The sequence below is a fragment of the Nerophis lumbriciformis genome, linkage group LG14 (assembly GCF_033978685.3).
Source record: "Nerophis lumbriciformis linkage group LG14, RoL_Nlum_v2.1, whole genome shotgun sequence".
Lineage (NCBI taxonomy): Eukaryota > Metazoa > Chordata > Actinopteri > Syngnathiformes > Syngnathidae > Nerophis > Nerophis lumbriciformis.
This window is the reverse complement of record NC_084561.2, coordinates 36,126,671-36,145,950: the sequence shown is the minus strand read 5'-3', so window position 1 is coordinate 36,145,950 and position 19,280 is coordinate 36,126,671. Positions and strand designations below refer to the sequence as shown.

The 19,280-nt window shown below is 40.9% G+C and overlaps 1 protein-coding gene across 1 annotated transcript in view; it reads left to right on the top strand.

Moving 5' to 3' along the window:
* The window catches only part of LOC133616381 (BMP/retinoic acid-inducible neural-specific protein 3-like), a 290,364-nt gene extending 271,874 nt beyond the window's left edge, over window positions 1-18,490 (top strand). Inside the window, exon 8 of the mRNA XM_061975560.2 lies at window positions 16,800-18,490. Within this exon, the coding sequence (XP_061831544.2) occupies window positions 16,800-17,916 (1,117 nt within the window). The 3' untranslated portion in view covers window positions 17,917-18,490. The remainder of the gene's footprint in view (window positions 1-16,799) is intronic.
* Window positions 18,491-19,280: the final 790 nt, after the last annotated feature.

Genomic DNA, 19,280 nt, shown 5'->3' with positions numbered 1-19,280 from the left:
AGCTGTTTTATAGATCGCTGTTTAGCGCGAGGTATTTAGATCTTAGTAAATCAGACCCTATGCAAGCTATTAATATTTGTTTTAATATTTTATTTTCATTAATTAAGATCTTTCGGTACTTTCAATATCTCCATGCTTAAGAAGACTCATGTATCGGTCCGTCTAAAAGATATATTTTGCAGACAGAAAAATACAGGAATATACACTTGATCGTATGCTTATGTCATGATCCGTGGCCTGGATCATGTTTTGTTATGTTCTGTTAGATTTGGACTCCCTTAGTTCCTGTTTGTGCACCTATGGGTTTGTTTTAGTTTCCGTGGGGATTAATTGGGTTCACCTGCCTCTGGTTAGCGGTCGGCACGCTCAGCTGCTGTCAACCACTAATCAGAGAGCTATTTATTCACCTTGCTCGCCACGCTCAGTCTGGCTTCATCATTTGCTACATGTAACAGTTACGTTGGGTAAATCCTATGTTTCTTGATTCCTGCGCTAAGTCTCGCCTTAGCTTCCCGTGCGATCAGCACGCTTTCCTTTTGCTTGTGGTCTGTTTTTGGTACGTGTTTGATTTTTGAGGAATAAATGATGTTCCTACCTGCACGCCTTGTCCAGAGTTGTCCGTCTGCATCCTGGAAGAACGACCCCGCAGTAAGATGGAACCCCCATGTCGTGACAGTTTACATCTCATTGTGCAACATGAGAATGTTTTACGGCGGACTAAGTTTAAAAATGAACACCTTAATGACTCAGACAAGGCTTAGGAGAATGTGATATAGTACCTCCTGGGTTGTGTACAACCCAAGTGACCAACTGCAGTACAAGAAATGTATAACCTCTGTTCTTAACTTGTTTTGCTTTGGGATCATGGGATCATACCAGTCTCCGAGGAGGACTATTGACAAAATTCTTACAACACTAAATTCATAGGTGAAAACAGTTTAGGGAGGGGGACATGTTTCCACCAACAAAATGTTTCAGAAGCAGAAATAAGTTAATGTATTGGAATTTTATGGCTAAAGTAAAAGCCTACCTGTTATATAAGTGGCATAACATTTTCCTGTGGAGTAGAATTGTATTAAACAGCCATATTGTAACATAAAAATTAAATGTTTTCTTTTCAAATTTTAATTGAAATAAAATGCATAGATTTTGTATTTTATTAAATGATTTAAGATAACATGTCAGTATTTCATTAGGCAATCACAGGTATGGATATTATATATTATTTTGGTAACACTTTAAGTATGGGCATACTTGCCAACCCTCCCGAATTTTCCGGGAGACTCCCGAAATTCAGCGCCTCTCCCGAAAACCTCCCGGGACAAATATTCTCCCGAAAATCTCCCGATTTTCAGCCGGAGCTGGAGAGGGCGTGGCCTCCAGCTCCGGCTGAAAATCGGGAGATTTTCGGGAGAATATTTGTTAATATATATATATATATATATATATATATATATATATATATATATATATATATATATATATATATATATATATATATGTATGTATGTATGTATGTATGTATGTATGTATATATATATATATATATATATATATATATATATATATATATATATATATATGTATGTATGTATGTATGTATATATATATATATATGTATTAAATACTTGACTTGGTGAATTCTAGCTGTCAATATACTCCTCCCCTCTTAACCACGCCCTGCCCCAACCCCTACCATGCCCCCCACCCCCCACCTCCCGAAATCGGAGGTCTCAAGGTTGGCAAGTATGAGTATGGGGAACATATTCACCATTAATTATTTTCTTATTAGCGTGCAAATTAGTAACATATTGGCTCTTAATTAATCATTATTAAGTACTTATTAATGTCTGACTCGGCATGGCCTTATTATACAACCAGTAAGCCATTAACTAAGAGTCTTCCCTCAATAACCTCAGAATTATTGCTTATTAGTAACCCTAACCCTAACCCTAGCCCTTATATGTTCCTCTAGTGTTTCTGTAAAAGTTACATTTGCACACTTACTCAAACTGTATTTAGTAAAGTGCCTGAATAAAGTAAATAAGACATAAGTAAGATGTAAAAACTAGAAAAGCACAAACCAGAGGGCGCAGACCTTTGCTTCGATCTCCCAATTGTAAAGAATCCCGACATAAAACGGTGATCCGGATTACCCTCAAAATCGAATCAGTTATTATCCCACCAACTTTTTGAGGTTGCAGATTTCTATGTCTTTTAGGAGCACCATAACCACAAGAGTCAAAGCAGATGTCATTTAGATACACATTAAAACATTACAGTATGAGCTGTAAAAGCTATATTATGCTATATTTGACAAGAACAACAAGTTAGTTACGAGCATGTAGAAGTCTCTTCCTTGTTGAGAAACAAAAGCAGGCAAACAAACTGAAGCGGCCAAAATCCCTCTAGCATTTTGGAGGAACACAGAGTTTGGATAGGGATCGAATTGGAGCTAGTGGATGTACAACCCCTGGAAAATGATGGAATCACCAGACTTGGAGGATGTCCATTCAATCCATTCATTCATCCGTGTTCTACCGCTTATCGCAGGGTGGCTGAAGCCTATCCCAGCCGCACTCGGGCGGAAGGCGAGGTACGCCCTGGACAAGTTGCCATCTCATTGCAGAGCCAACTGTTACGGTACAGGGGGAAGAAGACGGCACAGAATGCAGGACGTAGTTTTAGCTCTATTTATTTAAATATAATATTATGAAGTGTGAAAACTAATCCAAAATGTGTGTGAAGTGAGTAAATGTAGAGTGTTACCGGAAGTGTTGAGCGAGGAGTGGAAGTCCAAGTGGGCAAGGCAGGCTTGAAGATCCAGAGACAGGCAGGAGGTCAAGGGCAAGAGCGTGCCGTCAAAATTTGTGACCAGGCGGGAGGTCGAGATCCAAAGATGGAGGGGGAACCAGAGGGAAAACGGGGAGACGAGACACACACCTCATGACGAGGAAACGGAGAAATGCTGCTGGATGACGACTAGGGACACGAGACAAATGAACACGGAGGGGGAGAAATACAGAGAGAGAGTGTGCATAGAGCTAGAGATTGTCGGATTACTGTACTAGAACAGGTTGCTACGTTCTGGCCCGGAACGCAGGTTTGGACTGGCTTAAGAAGCCCAGGAAGCTCATCAGCGACAGGTGTGTAGAGTGCTGATTGATTGCCGATTGAATGCAGACGCTTGCTGCAGCTGGAGTGGAGGTGCACTCAGATGACTGTGCACTGGAGTGCGCCTGGGCCGTGACACTACCCCCCTCCTTATGGACAGCTTCCAGATGTCCTAGAACTGGAACCAGAAGAACACAGAGATCAAGAGTCAAGGGAAGGTGAAGGGGGGAACTGGTGGTGGGTCGCCGGCCCAAGTGTCCCTGAATCCACGGGGGACGAGTCTGGAGTGCGCCCGGGCCGTGACACCAACATAGACAGACAAACATACATACTTACATTCACACACGAGGGCCAATTTAGTGGTCAGTTGTATCATTTTGTAGAAAAAAAGCAGATAACAGACATGACACTATACTATAGTAATTTCAATTAGTTTTCAGCTTTAAGAAACACTAAAATATATCAAGAACATAAATTGTGGTAGTCAGTAAGTTTCACTTTTAGATCAAACAATTATGGAATCGCTCAATTCGGAGGAGAAATTATGAAATCACCCTTTAAATCCTCAATTCAATGCATCCGATTACATTTGCCCATTAGTGTGCAGTTAAAAAAAGAAGTGTTCGCACCTTGGAGAGCTGTTGCACCAGGTGGATTGACATGAATCATGGCTCCAGCACGAGATATGTCAATTGAAACAAAGGAAATGATTAGGAAACCTCTTCAAGAAGGTAAATCATCATGCAATGTTGCAAAAGATTTTGATTGTTCACAGTCCGCCGTGTTTAAAATCTGAACCGAGTGCAAACAACATGAGAAAATTGTGAAAGGCAAGCGTACTGGTAGACCCAAGAACACATCAAATGGTCAGGACTAAACTTAAAGGAGTCATATAAAGTTAAAGTTAAAGTACCCATGATTGTCACACACACATAATAGGTGTGGAGAAATTATTCTCTGCATTTGACCCATCACCCTTGATCACCCACTGGGAGGTGAGAGGAGCAGTGAGCAGCAGCGATGGCCGCGCCCGGGAATAATTTTTGGTGATGATTCGGCCGAGGTTTGAACTCACGACCTTCCATTAAGATTATTTTACTTCTTTGTGGTCTACATAACACGTAATGGTGGTTCTTTGGTCAAAATTTGCCATAGATTGTCTTTTACAGACCAGTTTAAGCCGCTTTCTCAACGTGTCTTCAGGATGCGCTGTTTTTTGGGCGGTCTTATTTACGTCCACTTGGACTACGTATTCTTCCCGTCAGCCATGTTGTAGTTTTTAGCGCTTCCATAACGAATCATCTGACAGCTATAAGTTACACCTATACGCTACTTTGACGTTAGAAAAAGGCAACAGCAGAAAATACATGTGCATGTACGAGTCAGTCTGCCACATAACAAGAGGATAGAGAAAAATAAGTAACTTATTGACCACAATGGCGGACTTGTACAAAGCTCTTCGGGTAAAACCTTACCATATATGGAGACAAATTGGGCAAATTCCAAATAGTTGGTCCATCTATCCATCCATCCATTTTCTTCTGCTTATCCGAGGTCGGGTCGCGGGGGCAGCAGCCTAAGCAGGGAAGCCCAGACTTCCCTCTCTCCAGCCACTTCGTCCAGCTCTTCCTGTGGGACCCCGAGACGTTCCCAGGCCAGCCGGGAGACATAGTCTTCCCAACGTGTCCTGGTTCTTCCCCGCGGCCTCCTACCGGTCGGACGTGCCCTAAACACCTCTCTAGGGAGGCGTTGGGGTGGCATCCTGACCAGATGCCCGAACAACCTCATCTGGCTCCTCTCGATGTGGAGGAGCAGCGGCTTTACTTTGAGCTCCCCCCGGATGGGAGAGCTTCTCACCCTATCTCTAAAGGAGAGCCCCGCCACCCGGCGGAGGAAACTCATTTTGGCCGCTTGTAGCCGTGATCTTATCCTTTCGGTCATAACCCAAAGCTCATGACCATAGGTGAGGATGGGAACGTAGATCGACCGGTAAATTGAGAGCTTTGCTTTCCGGCTCAGCTCCTTCTTCGCCACAACGGATCGATACAGCGTCCGCATTACTGAAGACGCCGCACCGATCCGCCTGTCGATCTCACGATCCACTCTTCCCTCACTCGTGAACAAGACTCCGAGGTACTTGAACTCCTCCACTTGGGGCAAGATCTCCTACCCAATCCGGAGATGGCACTCCACCCTTTTCCGGGCGAGAACCATGGACTCGGACTTGGAGGTGATGATTCTCATCCCAGTCGCTTCACACTCGGCTGTGAACCGATCCAGTGAGAGCTGAAGATCCTGGCCAGATGAAGCCATCAGGACCACATCATCTGCAAAAAGCAGAGACCTAATCCTGCAGCCACCAAACCAGATCCCCTCAACGTCTTGACTGCGCCTAGAAATTCTGTCCATAAAAGTTATGAACAGAATCGGTGACAAAGGGCAGCCTTGGCGGAGTCCAACCCTCACTGGAAACGTGTCCGACTTACTGCCGGCAATGCGGACCAAGCTCTGGCACTGATCATACAGGGATCGGACTGCCACCATCAGACAGTCCGATACCCCATACTCTCTGAGCATTCCCCACAGGACTTCCCGAGGGACACGGTCAAATGCCTTCTCCAAGTCCACAAAACACATGTAGACTGGTTAGGCAAACTCCCATGCACCCTCAAGGACCCTGCCGAGAGTATAGAGCTGGTCCACAGTTCCACGACCAGGACGAAAACCACACTGTTCCTCCTGAATCCGAGGTTCGACTATCCGGCGTAGCCTCCTCTCCAGTACACCTGGCTGAGGAGTGTGATCCCACGATAGTTAGAACACACCCTCCGGTTCCCCTTCTTAAAGAGAGGAACCACCACCCCGGTCTGCCAATCCAGAGGTACCGCCCCCGATGTCCACGCAATGCTGCAGAGTCTTGTCAACCAAGAAATCCCCACAGCATCCAGAGCCTTAAGGAACTCCGGGCGGATCTCATCCACCCCCGGGGCCTTGCCACCGAGGAGCTTTTTAACTACCTCAGCAACCTCAGCCCCAGAAATAGGAGAGCCCACCACAGACTCCTCAGGCACTGCTTCCTCATAGGAAGACGTGTTGGTGGGATTGAGGAGGTCTTCGAAGTATTCCCTCCACCGATCCACAACATCCGCAGTCGAGGTCAGCAGAACACCATCCTCGCCATACACGGTGTTGATAGTGCACTGCTTCCCCTTCCTGAGGCGGCGGATGGTGGTCCAGAATTGCTTCGAAGCCGTCCGGAAGTTTCTCAGGACTCAGGATTTATAAAGTCATTTAAAAACAACCGCAGTTGAAAAACAAAGGACTGTACACCACAAACAAGCAGAGAAATACAGGCAAAGGACAGACAAAAATATATCATTTAAAACAGAGGTAAAATAAATATATATGCACATAAAAACAGCATATAAAAATGATCTCAAGAGCAATTTGTTAGATAAAAGGCAGTTAAAGCAATTTAAACAGTTCAAAGTCTCATGCTGGGTTAAAAGCCATTGAGTAAATATGAGTTTTAAGAAGGGTCTTAAAAGTAGTTTGGAGAATGCATATATTTTTAAGTGTTTTTCTCTTAATCCATTGTCATGTTTAAAGCAGCTAATATTTTCCCATGTGAACACTTCAGGGTTTCTATCTTATGTTCGTTAGTAAACTCTTTGTTTCACCTTGAAGGTGCTGGAATGTCTACTGGGAGTATGATGTACTCCCTTTCTGTGGCAGCTCCCTCCATCAGTGTGTGAATGTGTGTGTGAATGGGTAAATGTGGAAGTAGTGTCAAAGCGCTTTGAGTACCTTGAAGGTAGAAAAGCGCTATACAAGTACAACCCATTTATACAAGTACAACCCATTTATCTGTTTAGAACAACAGCTGTATGTCTTTCTGGGCCTGGAGGGGCTGTTTTCGCTCTACATAGGCTGACTCTTTTTGTACGAAGTTAGACCTCTTCTTGCTGATGCTATTGTCGCATTGTAAAGGCTGGTCTCCTAAAGCTTTAGTAAAACGTGGCCAAGTACTATTCTGTCTCGGTGGTCCGTCTTACTCAACATATATGTCATCCAAAAGAATTTGGGATTGACTAGTGTGTTTAATTCCCTGAGAGGAAGACCGTAGCCAAAGAAGGGGCCTGGAGAGGGAGATTGTTCCCGAGTTTTTTCTATGTACACGATATACATTAAAATACACAAAAACAGGTACCAACAGGTAAGAAAATGTTGTTTTTTTTTGCATAATAGGTCTGCTTTAAAGGCCTACTGAAATGCGATTTTCTTATTTAAACGGAGATAGCAGGTCCATTCTATGTGTCATACTTGATCATTTCGCGATATTGCCATATTTTTGCTGAAAGGATTTAGTAGAGAACATCGACGATAAAGTTCGCAACTTTTGGTCGCTGATAAAAAAGCTTTGCCTCTACCGGAAGTAGCAGACGATATGCGCGTGACGTCACAGGTTGTGGAGCTCCTCACATCTGCACATTGTTTACAATCATGGCCACCAGCAGCGAGAGCGATTCGGACCGAGAAAGCGACGATTTCCCCATTAATTTGAGCGAGGATGAAAGATTCGTGGATGAGGAAAGTGAGAGTGAAGGACTAGAGGGCAGTGGGAGCGATTCAGATAGGGAAGATTCTGTGAGAGGCGGGTGGGACCTGATATTCAGCTGGGAATGACTAAAACAGTAAATAAACACAAGACATGTATATACTCTATTAGCCACAACACAACCAGGCTTATATTTAATATGCCACAAATTAATCCCGCATAACAAACACCTCCTCCCTCCCGTCCATATAACCCGCCAATACAACTCAAACACCTGCACAACACACTCAATCCCACAGCCCAAAGTACTGTTCACCTCCCCAAAGTTCATACAGCACATATATTTCCCCAAAGTCCCCAAAGTTACGTACGTGACATGCACATAGCGGCACGCACGTACGGGCAAGCGATCAAATGTTTGGAAGCCGCAGCTGCATGCGTACTCACAGTACCGCGTCTGTGTATTCAACTCAAAGTCCTCCTGGTAAGAGTCTCTCTTGTCCCAGTTCTCCACAGGCCAATGGTAAAGCTTGCCTGTCATCTTTCGGGAATGTAAACAATGAAACACCGGCTGTGTTTGTGTTGCTGCATGCCGGCCGCAATACACCGCTTCCCACCTACAGCTTTCTTCTTTGCTGTCTCCATTGTTCATTGAACAAATTGCAAAAGATTCACCAACACAGATGTCCAGAATACTGTGGAATTTTGCGATGAAAACAGACGACTTAATAGCTGGCCACCATGCTGTCCCAAAATGTCCTGTACAATCCGTGACGTCACGCGCAGGCGTCATCATACCGAGACGTTTTCAGCAGGATATTTCGCGCAAAATTTAAAATTGCACTTTAGTAAGCTAACCCGGCCGTATTGGCATGTGTTGCAATGTTAAGATTTCATCAATGATGTATAAACTATCAGACTGCGTGGTCGATAGTAGTGGGTTTCAGTAGGCTTTTAAGTATTACTTGACTGATGAGAAAGTGCTGTTTTCTGACTGCATTTAGCTGGCTATATATTCTTTTTTCAAAAATGACTTTGACTTGTCGTGCTTCATTTGAGGCTTGTTGGCTCAGGCTGTAGTACCGCAAAGTGGTTCTGGCTATTAACATGCCAGCTCTGCTCAACTATATGGAAGTGTCACGGAGCAAAATAATGCACCCTTATTACTCCTGACTGTAGAACATCAGTTCCAAGTTAAAACCGTACAAATTGCTTTTGACACTGCAACAGTAGGAAAGTGCGCAGCTCATCGACCATTAACTTTTTTTTTTTTTGTGTCAGACTACAATTTTGTTGACCTGTTCTTACACCCACCCCCCACACTAACGCAGTGTTTTTCAACCTTTTTTGAGCCAAGGCACATTTTTGCGTTGAAAAAATCCGGAGGCACACTACCAGCAGAAATCATTAAAAAACAAAACTCAGTTGACAGTAAAAAGTTGTTGTCGCAATTGTTGGATATTAATTTAAACCATAACCAACCATGCATCAATATAGCTCTTGTCTCAAAGTAGGTGTACTGACTTATTTTGAGTTGTTTGCTGTTTTCCTGTGTGTAGTGTTTTAGTTCTTGTCTTGCGCTCCTATTTTGGTGGCTTTTTCTCTTTTTTTGGTATTTTCCTGTTGCAGTTTCATGTCTTCCTTAGAGCGATATTTCCCGCATCTACTTTGTGTCAGGTTCAAACACTGATGACGTCTATTAAACAAGACAAGAAGCAAAGAATTAAGCAGAGACATAATTACATTTGGCTCAATTGAGAAGAGACTCCTGGACACTACAGTGTCTCACCACGCTCTGGCGAAAGATTGTACGCCACCTCTTTTATTTGGACTTTCCCTGATTACATGGCAACAGCTGTTTCTAAGGGACAGGGGTTGTAAACAGCCATAGCCTTTGATTACAGAACAGTTCAAAGAAAAGGTCGTAAACAGTTCACAGAAAAGGCCGTAAAACAGTTCAAAGAAGAGGTCCTTGTAGGGGAGTCGGGTCCTGCTTCCTGTTCGCTCTGTAGTTCTTGGGGCCCCAACCAATATCTCTTTGTTGAAGAAACAGAACACCTTCATGTTGCTTCCCATCCTACACAGTGGAGTTTTACAAGCCTTCTGCTTGGTAGGATTAAGGACAGCTTTTGTCTGCTCGTCGGGAACTCATTGAAACACAAAGTTTTGTGATAACTTAGATACAATTATTCTAACACTTTGTTTTAGCAATCAAGAATATTTAAGTTGTTTTTATCCTTTGTGGAGACATTGTTGATTGTCAGTGAGGTCATGTTCGCATGCACTTTTTGGACGCCGTCTTTGCTCCCCAGTAAGTCTTTGCTGTCGTCCAGCATTCTGTTTTTGTTTACTTTGTAGCCAGTTCAGTTTTAGTTTCGTTCTGCATAGCCTTCCCTAAGCTTCAATTTCTTTTCTTAGGGGCACTCACCTTTTGTTTATTTTTGGTTTAAGCATTAGACACGTTTTTACCTGTACGCTGCCTCCCGCTGTTTCCGACATCTACAAAGCAATTAGCTACCGGCTGCCACCTACTGATATGGAAGAGTATTACACGGTTACTCTGCCGAGCTCTAGACAGTAGAGACACTCAACAACAACACATAATTTGCAGACTATAATTACTGGTTTGCAAAAAATATCTTTAACTCAAATACAAACCTCGTTTCCATATGAGTTGGGAAATTGTGTTAGATGTAAATATAAACGGAATACAATGATTTGCAAATCCTTTTCAACCCATATTCAATTGAATGCACTACAAAAACAACATATTTGATGTTCAAACTCATAAACTTTATTTTTTTTTTTGCAAATAATAATTAACTTAGAATTTCATGGCTGCAACATGTGCCAAAGTAGTTGGGAAAGGGCATGTTTACCACTGTGTTTCATGGCCTTTCCTTTTAACAACACTCAAACGATTGGGAACTGAGGAAACTAATTGTTGAAGCTTTGAAAGTGGAATTGTTTCCCATTCATGTTTTATGTAGAGCTTCAGTCGTTCAACAGTCCGGGGTCTCTGCTGTTGTATTTTACGCTTCATAATGCGCCACACATTTTCGATGGGAGACAGGTCTGGACTGCAGGCGGACCAGGAAAGTACCCGCACTCTTTTTTTATGAAGCCAGGCTGTTGTAACACGTGCTGAATGTGGCTTGGCATTGTCTTGCTGAAATAAGCAGGGGCGTCCATGAAAAAGACGGCACTTAGATGGCAGCATATGTTGTTCCAAAACCTGTGTGTACCTTTCAGCATTAATGGTGCCTTCACAGATGTATAAGTTACCCATGCCTTGGGCACTAATACACCCCCATACCATCACAGATGCTGGCTTTTCAACTTTGCGTCGATAACAGTCTGGATGGTTAGCTTCCCCTTTGGTCCGGATGACACAATGTCGAATATTTCCAAAAACAATTTGAAATGTGGACTCGTCAGACCACAGAACACTTTTCCACTTAGCATGAGTCCATCTTAGATGATCTCGGGCCCAGAGAAGCCGGCGACGTTTCTGGATGTTGTTGATAAATGGCTTTCGCTTTGCATAGTAGAGCTTTAACTTGCACTTACAGATGTAGCGACAAACTGTATTTAGTGACAGTGGTTTTCTGAAGTGTTCCTGAGCCCATGTGGTGATATCCTTTAGAGATTGATGTCGGTTTTTGATACAGTGCCGTCTGAGGGATCGAAGGTCACGGTCATTCAATGTTGGTTTCCGGCCATGCCGCTTATTTGCAGTGATTTCTCCAGATTCTCTGAACCTTTTGATGATATTATGGACCGTAGATGTTGAAATCCCTAAATTTCTTGCAATTGCACTTTGAGAAACGTTGTTCTTAAACTGTTTGACTATTTGCTCACGCAGTTGTGGACAAAGTGGTGTACCTCGCCCCATCCTTTCCTGTGAAAGACTGAGCATTTTTTGGGAAGCTGTTTTTATACCCAATCATGGCACCCACCTGTTCCCAATTAACCTGCACACCTGTGGGATGTTCCAAATAAGTGTTTGATGAGCATTCCTCAACTTTATCAATATTTATTGCCACCTTTCCCAACTTCTTTGTCACGTGTTGCTGGCATCAAATTCTAAAGTTAATGATTATTTGCACAAAAAAAAATGTTTATCAGTTTGAACATCAAATATGTTGTCTTTGTAGCATATTCAACTGAATATGGGTTGAAAATTATTTGCAAATCATTGTATTCCGTTTATATTTACATCTAACACAATTTCCCAACTCATATGGAAACGGGGTTTGTAGGTGAAACTAAATAATCTCCCACGGCACACCAGACTGTATCTCACGGCACTGCCGCGGCTTTGTGGTTGAAAAACACTGCACTAGCACATTCATTTTGGAGCACACACACGTTTCTTTATTTTGATTTTATTTATGGACGAAAAATCCACCAAAGTCGTCAGACTTGTCCAGGATGTACCCCGCCTTCCGCCTAAATGAAGCTGATATGAAGCGACCCGGAGAGGGACAAGCTGTAGAAAATGGATGGATGGATGGATGGAAATCCACCCAAAGATGATTTTTTGGGGTCTGTTTCGAATGATACTTTTTTGAATGAGATATTGTTACGTTCCCTGATGGCTCAGCGTCTAGGGATTATAGGGGAACGCAACATAAAAGTGTATAAACCAAATGAGTTGTAAATTAAAGACACCCAAGCCAAGAATTGAAAACAAAAACTAATGTTATTGAAAAGTAACCAAGGGGGGGGGGGTTATTACAAGACACAACACTAGCCTAGCTTGGGAATACAGGTGCTGTCAAAGAAATGAACAAAACATACCAAAATACACCTCTAGAAAAGAAAAGGTAAGCTGACTAACTGAAGCTATTTAATTAGCACAAACCAAAAACCTACCTATCTACTCTAGCCAAAGAGGGGGTCCAAAACATACTAGGGTGACAGCCACCACTAAGCCTGGTGTCTCTATACACAAACAAATCCTACGTGTGTAGTGTATAGAGGCCTCTGTCTAACCTTTCCCAAGACTAGGCTGCAGATACTTACTAAAGTTGAAAGGTCAAAAAAAATGAAGACAAAAAAAAAACAGGTAGCAAAAAGCTTAACAAAAATGATTACAAAACAAAATAGCGCCAAAGACAAAGTAGCGTCTCTCAAAGTTACATCAATGTGGCTTCATAGTAAAAGAGTGCGGGTACTAGACTGGCCTGCCTGTAGTCCAGACCTGTCTCCCATTGAAAATGTGTGGCGCATTATGAAGCCTAAAATAGCACAACGGAGACCCCCGGACTGTTGAACAACTTAAGCTGTACATCAAGCAAGAATGGGAAAGAATTCCACCTGAGAAGCTTAAAAAATGTGTCTCTTCAGTTCCCCAACGTTTACTGAGTGTTGTTAAAAGGAAAGGCCATGTAACACAGTGGTGAACATGCCCTTTCCCAACTAATTTGGCATGTGTTGCAGCCATGAAATTCTAAGTTAATTATTATTTGCAAAAAAAAAATAAAGTTTATGAGTTTGAACATCAAATATGTTGTCTTTGTAGTGCATTCAATTGAATATGGGTTGAAAAGGATTTGCAAATCTGTCACAATGGAAATATTGCATTTAGTAAATGATAAAATGCTTAATTGACTCATAATATTTAAATAATGTGACAGCCAAATCTGGCCCCTGGGCCTTGAGTTTGACACCTGTGGTATATAGCGCATAGGCATTAAAAAATGCAGCGACCGCGCTTATTTTCAGGTTAAAAAGAAGAAAGAAAAACACCCATCAAAAAAAATAAAGGAAAGTGTTTTGAAACTAATTAATTAGACTTTCCCATCTGATTAAAAATGATTAAAGCTGATATGCGTGTAGAGCTGTAAGAGATAACAAATAGCTATGAACAGCATGGACTTGGAGCTCCTTCTATGCCTGTAGTGCACACTGTGTCTCCATGACAGTTTACATGTCCCGCTGACACAGTGTGAATACAAATGGCGATACAGCTTCCTCTCACCTGCTGTTCACAGTCTCGACTGTGTGTGTGTGTGTGTGTGCACGACAGACAAATGTGCTTTCAGGCTGTCAGGACTTTTACCGCAATTGCTGACTTTTCACAAAACATATTCAGACCATATTTGCATTTGCGTGTCGTCGTATCCGTGAACACTCGACTGACAAAACTCAAGGAACGGAAGCAGAGGAAGTTGGAATGGCCGATGATATCACTTCATGTGATCTGTGCTTGCAAAGCAATGCAAGTGAAGTTACAGGAATTCTGCGCTAATATGTGGCCGTCCAAGATTTTTACAACAAAATGATCCGTGCCGGTACCCGTGATTTTACAAAGGTATGCCCATGTGCAGATAATAGAGCTCTTTGCTATTCTGACATTGTTATGTGATTTTACTGATAAATTGTGACATGCTGTCAAATTTAAATCATTCATTGATGTTCTATTGCAGAGGTCCCCAAACTACAGCCAGATATGGTAGTCCCAAATATATATATATATATATATATATATATATATATATATATATATATATATATATATATATATATATATATATATATATATATATATTTATTTATTTATTATTATTATTTTTTTTATTTTTTATTTTTTTAATAATTTTTTTAATCTATTCCGGAGGTCCCTAAACTACAACCCGCAGGCCAGATACGGCCCTCTAGGGTCAAAATCCGCGGTTAGTCCCGAGTATATATATATGTATATATATATATATATATATATATATATATATATATATATATATATATATATATATATATATATATATATATATATATATTTATTTTTTTAATCTATCCATCCTTCAAGACATTTTCTACCGCTTGTTTTTTCCTAAAATTAAAATTGTTTTAATCCATCCCAGTAGTCCCCAAACTACGACCCGTGGGCCAGATACGGCCCGCCAGCATCCAAAATCTGGGCCGCGGGTAGTCCCGAGTTAAAAAAAAAAAAAAAAAAGATTTTTATTTTGTTTTTTCTTAAATTATGATTTTTTAAATTTATCCCAGTGATGACCAAACTCTGGCCCGTGGGCCAGATACGGCCCGCCAGCATCCAAAATCTGGGCTGCGGGTAGTCCTGAGTAAAAAAAACAAAAACAAAACAAACAAACAAAAATAAAAAAATAAAAATATATACATATATATATATATATATATATATATATATATATATATATATATATATATATATAAATATATATATATATATATATATATATATATATATATATGTCTTAATAAGGTTATCCAAAAAATAGTGCTCGATACCGTAGTAGAGCGCAATATATGTATGTGTGGGAAAAAAAATCACAAGACTACTTCATCTCTACAGGCCTGTTTCATGAGGGGGTTCCCTCAATCATCAGGAGATTTTAATGGGAGCATTCACATACCATGGTTTATATAGGGCACAGATTGGGTGGGTACAGGCTGGCGTAGGGGCGTGGTGATTGGCTCATGTGTTACCTAGGAGGTGTTTCCGTCTGTGGCGGCATGCTGATACAATTTCGCTGCACATTTGGGACCTCAAAGACAATAATGTTGAATATTCAATAACATGGCAAATTCTTGCATCCAGCACACCTTACAATAGTGGTAATAAAAGATGCAACCTATGCTTGAAAGAGAAACTGTTTATCATATACCGTCCAGACCTGTCATCCCTCAACAAGCGCAGCGAAATTGTATCAGCATGCCGCCACAGACGGAAACACCTCCTAGGTAACACATGAGCCAATCACCACGCCCCTACGCCAGCCTGTACCCACCCACTCTGTGCCCTATATAAACCATGGTATGTGAATGCTCCCATTAAAATCTCCTGATGATTGAGGGAACCCCCTCATGAAACAGGCCTGTAGAGATGAAGTAGTCTTGTGATTTTTTTTCCCACACATACATATATATATATATATATATATATATATATATATATATATATATATATATATATATATATATATTAATCTATCCCAGGGCTTCCCAAACTGCGGCCCGCGGGGGCCAGATATGGCCCGCCAGCGTCCAAAATCTGGCCCGCGGATAGTCCCAAGTAAAAAAAATTCAATAAAAAAAAATATATATATTTCTTTTTTTATTTTATTTTATTTATTTTTTGTATTATTATTTTTTTAATCTATCCCGGTGGTATTTAGTTTTTTTTTCTTAAATTATGATTTAACCCGAAAGGGACAAGCGGTAGAAATGGATGGATGGATTTTTTTTATCTATCCCAGTGGTCCCCAAACTCTGGCCAGCGGGCCAGATACGGCCCGCCAGCATCCAAAATCTGGCCCGCGGGTAGTCATGAGTAAAAAAAATAAATAAAATAAAATAAAAAAATAGACATTTATATATTTTTTGATTATCTTTTTTTTTAATATATTCTGCTACTGTACAAATTGCGGCCTGCGGGCCAGATACGGCCCGCCAGCGTCCAAAATCCGGCCTGCGAGTAGTCCCGAGTAAAAAAAAAAAAAAAAAGATTACTTTATTTTTATTTTTTTATTTATTAAAATTGTTTTAATTTATCCTTTCTAGCCCATCCATCAATCCATTTTCTACCGCCTGTTACTCTCGGGGTCTGCTGGCTGCTCAGGCAAATCATATTGTCTAAAAATGCATTTCCCCATCGATAACGTAACGTCGCAGTGTCGGGTAAGCTGCAATGAGACAGATAATAATAATAATAATAATAATAATAATAATAATAATAATAATAATAATATATTTTATTTGTAAAAAGCACTTTTCATTGAGCAAACAACCTCAAAGTGCTTCAGTGTATTAAACAATTATAAAAAGATGATAAAAATAAATGAAAATAAAAACTAGAACAGCCTAATAGCTAGAACTAGTATGCATACATCTAAAAAAAAGGCTTTTTTAAAAAGAAGGGTTTTTAAGATTTTTTAAAAAGCATCCACAGTCTGTGGTGCCCTCAGGTGGTCAGGGGGAGCGTTATATATATATATGTAAAGCCACATTTTTTTAACCCAATGTAGCCCCCGGGTCAAAAAATTTTGGGCACCCCTGTTCTATTGTCTGTTCAATAGTTTAATGATGTAATGTTCAAATGGAAGTCTTGGATCTTAACTGGTACAGCATGTCTGTGTTTCAGGCCTTTCAGCTACTGGCTGAACTACATCCTCTCCATCATGTACTGCAGTGAAAACAGTCACATCGGCTCATATTTGGAGGCGACTCGAAGTTGTTCCTGTCCCTACGAGCATCCCCCCTGCCAGAGCGTGATACCCTGCACGGTCGGCGAGGGGACCCTCTGCGCCTCCTGCTCCTACGAGAACCGCTCCCGCTGCGCCACGTGCAACCAAGGTTACATGCTCGGCCAGGGCGCGTGTCGCCACGAAGTCCCGGACTCCATCGACCACTACATCGGCTTCGAGACGGACCTGCAGGACTCGGAGTTACGCTATCTCCTGCAGAAGCGCGATAACCGCATCAATGTCCACGGGATATTTGTCAGCAACGACGTCAGGCTGAATAACTGGTTTGACCCGTCATGGAGGAAGCGGATGCTGCTGACTCTGAAAAGTAACAAATACAAGTCCAACCATGTCCACATGCTGCTGGGGATTTCTGTTCAAATTTGCCTTACCAGGAACATCACACTGGACCCCATGCTGTCTGTCTACATCAATCCATTCGGGGGAAGTCACTCGGAGAGTTGGATCATGCCCACGGAGCAGAACAACTACCCAGACTGGCAGAGGACTAAATTAGACCTTCCCCATGACTGCGAGAACTGGACTCTGACTTTAGGCAACAAGTGGAAAACCTTTTTTGAGACGGTTCACTTTTACCTGCGTAGCCGCATCAAGGGCCCTGCGAGCAATGGAAACGGAACGGTATTTTATGAACCCTTGGAGTACCTAGAACCCGGGCAGAATCTTGGCTACATGAAGATAAATAGCATACAAGTGTATGGTTATAGCATGCACTTTGACCCTGAAGCCATCCAGGACTTAATTCTCCAGCTGGACTACCCGTACACGCAAGGATCACAGGACTCGGCCCTGCTGCAGCTGTTGGAGATCCGGGATCGGGTGAACAGGCTTTCGCCGCCCGGGGCCCAGCCTTTGGATCTCTTCTCGTGTTTGTTGCGCCACCGGCTCAAGCTCTCCACGACGGACGTGGCCAGGATCCAGGCCGCCTTGCAGGATTTCAGCGCCAAGCAGCCCAAGTCGATGGAATACGAAACGACCAAATTATGTAGCTAATAAGCGGGCAGGGGGCCAGGTGCACAGATGGCAGAAGTGTTATCGCAACAGACTCCCGAGGACGGTTAAGAGCAATTCTGGCTCCGTGCACGGGAGGTTTGAGGGACATTATCAATGTCATCGCCAATCTCATTAGTCCACTTGAGATGTCAGCCTTCATAAAAGTGTTGTATTTCATTCATTTTCTCCGAAAAAAACGACATTAGAGAATCTAACTTGGTCATCACTGATGAGTTAGCACCATGTAAAAGGCACAAACTGCAAAGAAAAAGCCTTTGTAATATTAAGCAATGTAATAATCTTGCATAGACACGAACATTTTAACTCCAGCTTCCTTTTTTTTGGGTACTTTTCATTATTTGGTTCATATTTTGACATCAAGACAAGCGCCATCTCGGCCTTCTATTTTAACTTAGGATTTGATTGTCAATTTGTTTTTTCCACTGTTGTGACATGCTGTCAAAATGAAATCATTCATTGATGTTCTATTGCAGGGGTCCCCAAATTACGGCCAGATACGGCCCGCCAGCATCCAAAATCCGACCCGCGGGGAGTCCCAAATAAAATATTAAAATATATATATATATATATATATATATATATATATATATATATATATATATATATATGTATGTATTTTTTTTTAAATTATCATCAGGTAGAGTAAAAAAATAAATTTTATATATATATATATATATATATATATATATATATATATATATGTATATATATTATTGTTTTTCATTTTTATTTTTTATCCATCCTTTCTAGCCCATCCAATTTTTTACAGCTTGTTTTTTTTAAAATTATAATTTATTAAAATGTATAGTTTTTTTAATCCATCCCAACGGTCCCAAACTATGGCACGCAGGCCAGATACAGCCCGCCAGCATCCAAAATTCGTCCCGCGGGTAGTCCCAAATAAAATATTAATATATATATATATATATATATATATATATATATATATATTTTTTTTTTTATATTTTATTTTATTTATTTTATTTTATATATATATTTTTTTTTTTTTTTTTAATTATCGTCAGAATCCGGGCCACGTGTAGTCCTGAGTACAATATATTATATTATATATATAATTATATATATATATATATATATATATATATATATATATATATATATATATATATATATATATATATTTATATATATATATATATATATATATATATATATTATTATTTTAATTTTTTTTATTTTTATCTATCCTTTCTAGCCCATCCAATTTTCTACCGCTTGTTTTTTTTTTAAATTATAATTTATTATAATTTATAGTTTTTTTAATCCATCCCAATGGTCCCCAAAATTACGGCATGCGGGCCAGATACTGCCCGCCAGCATCC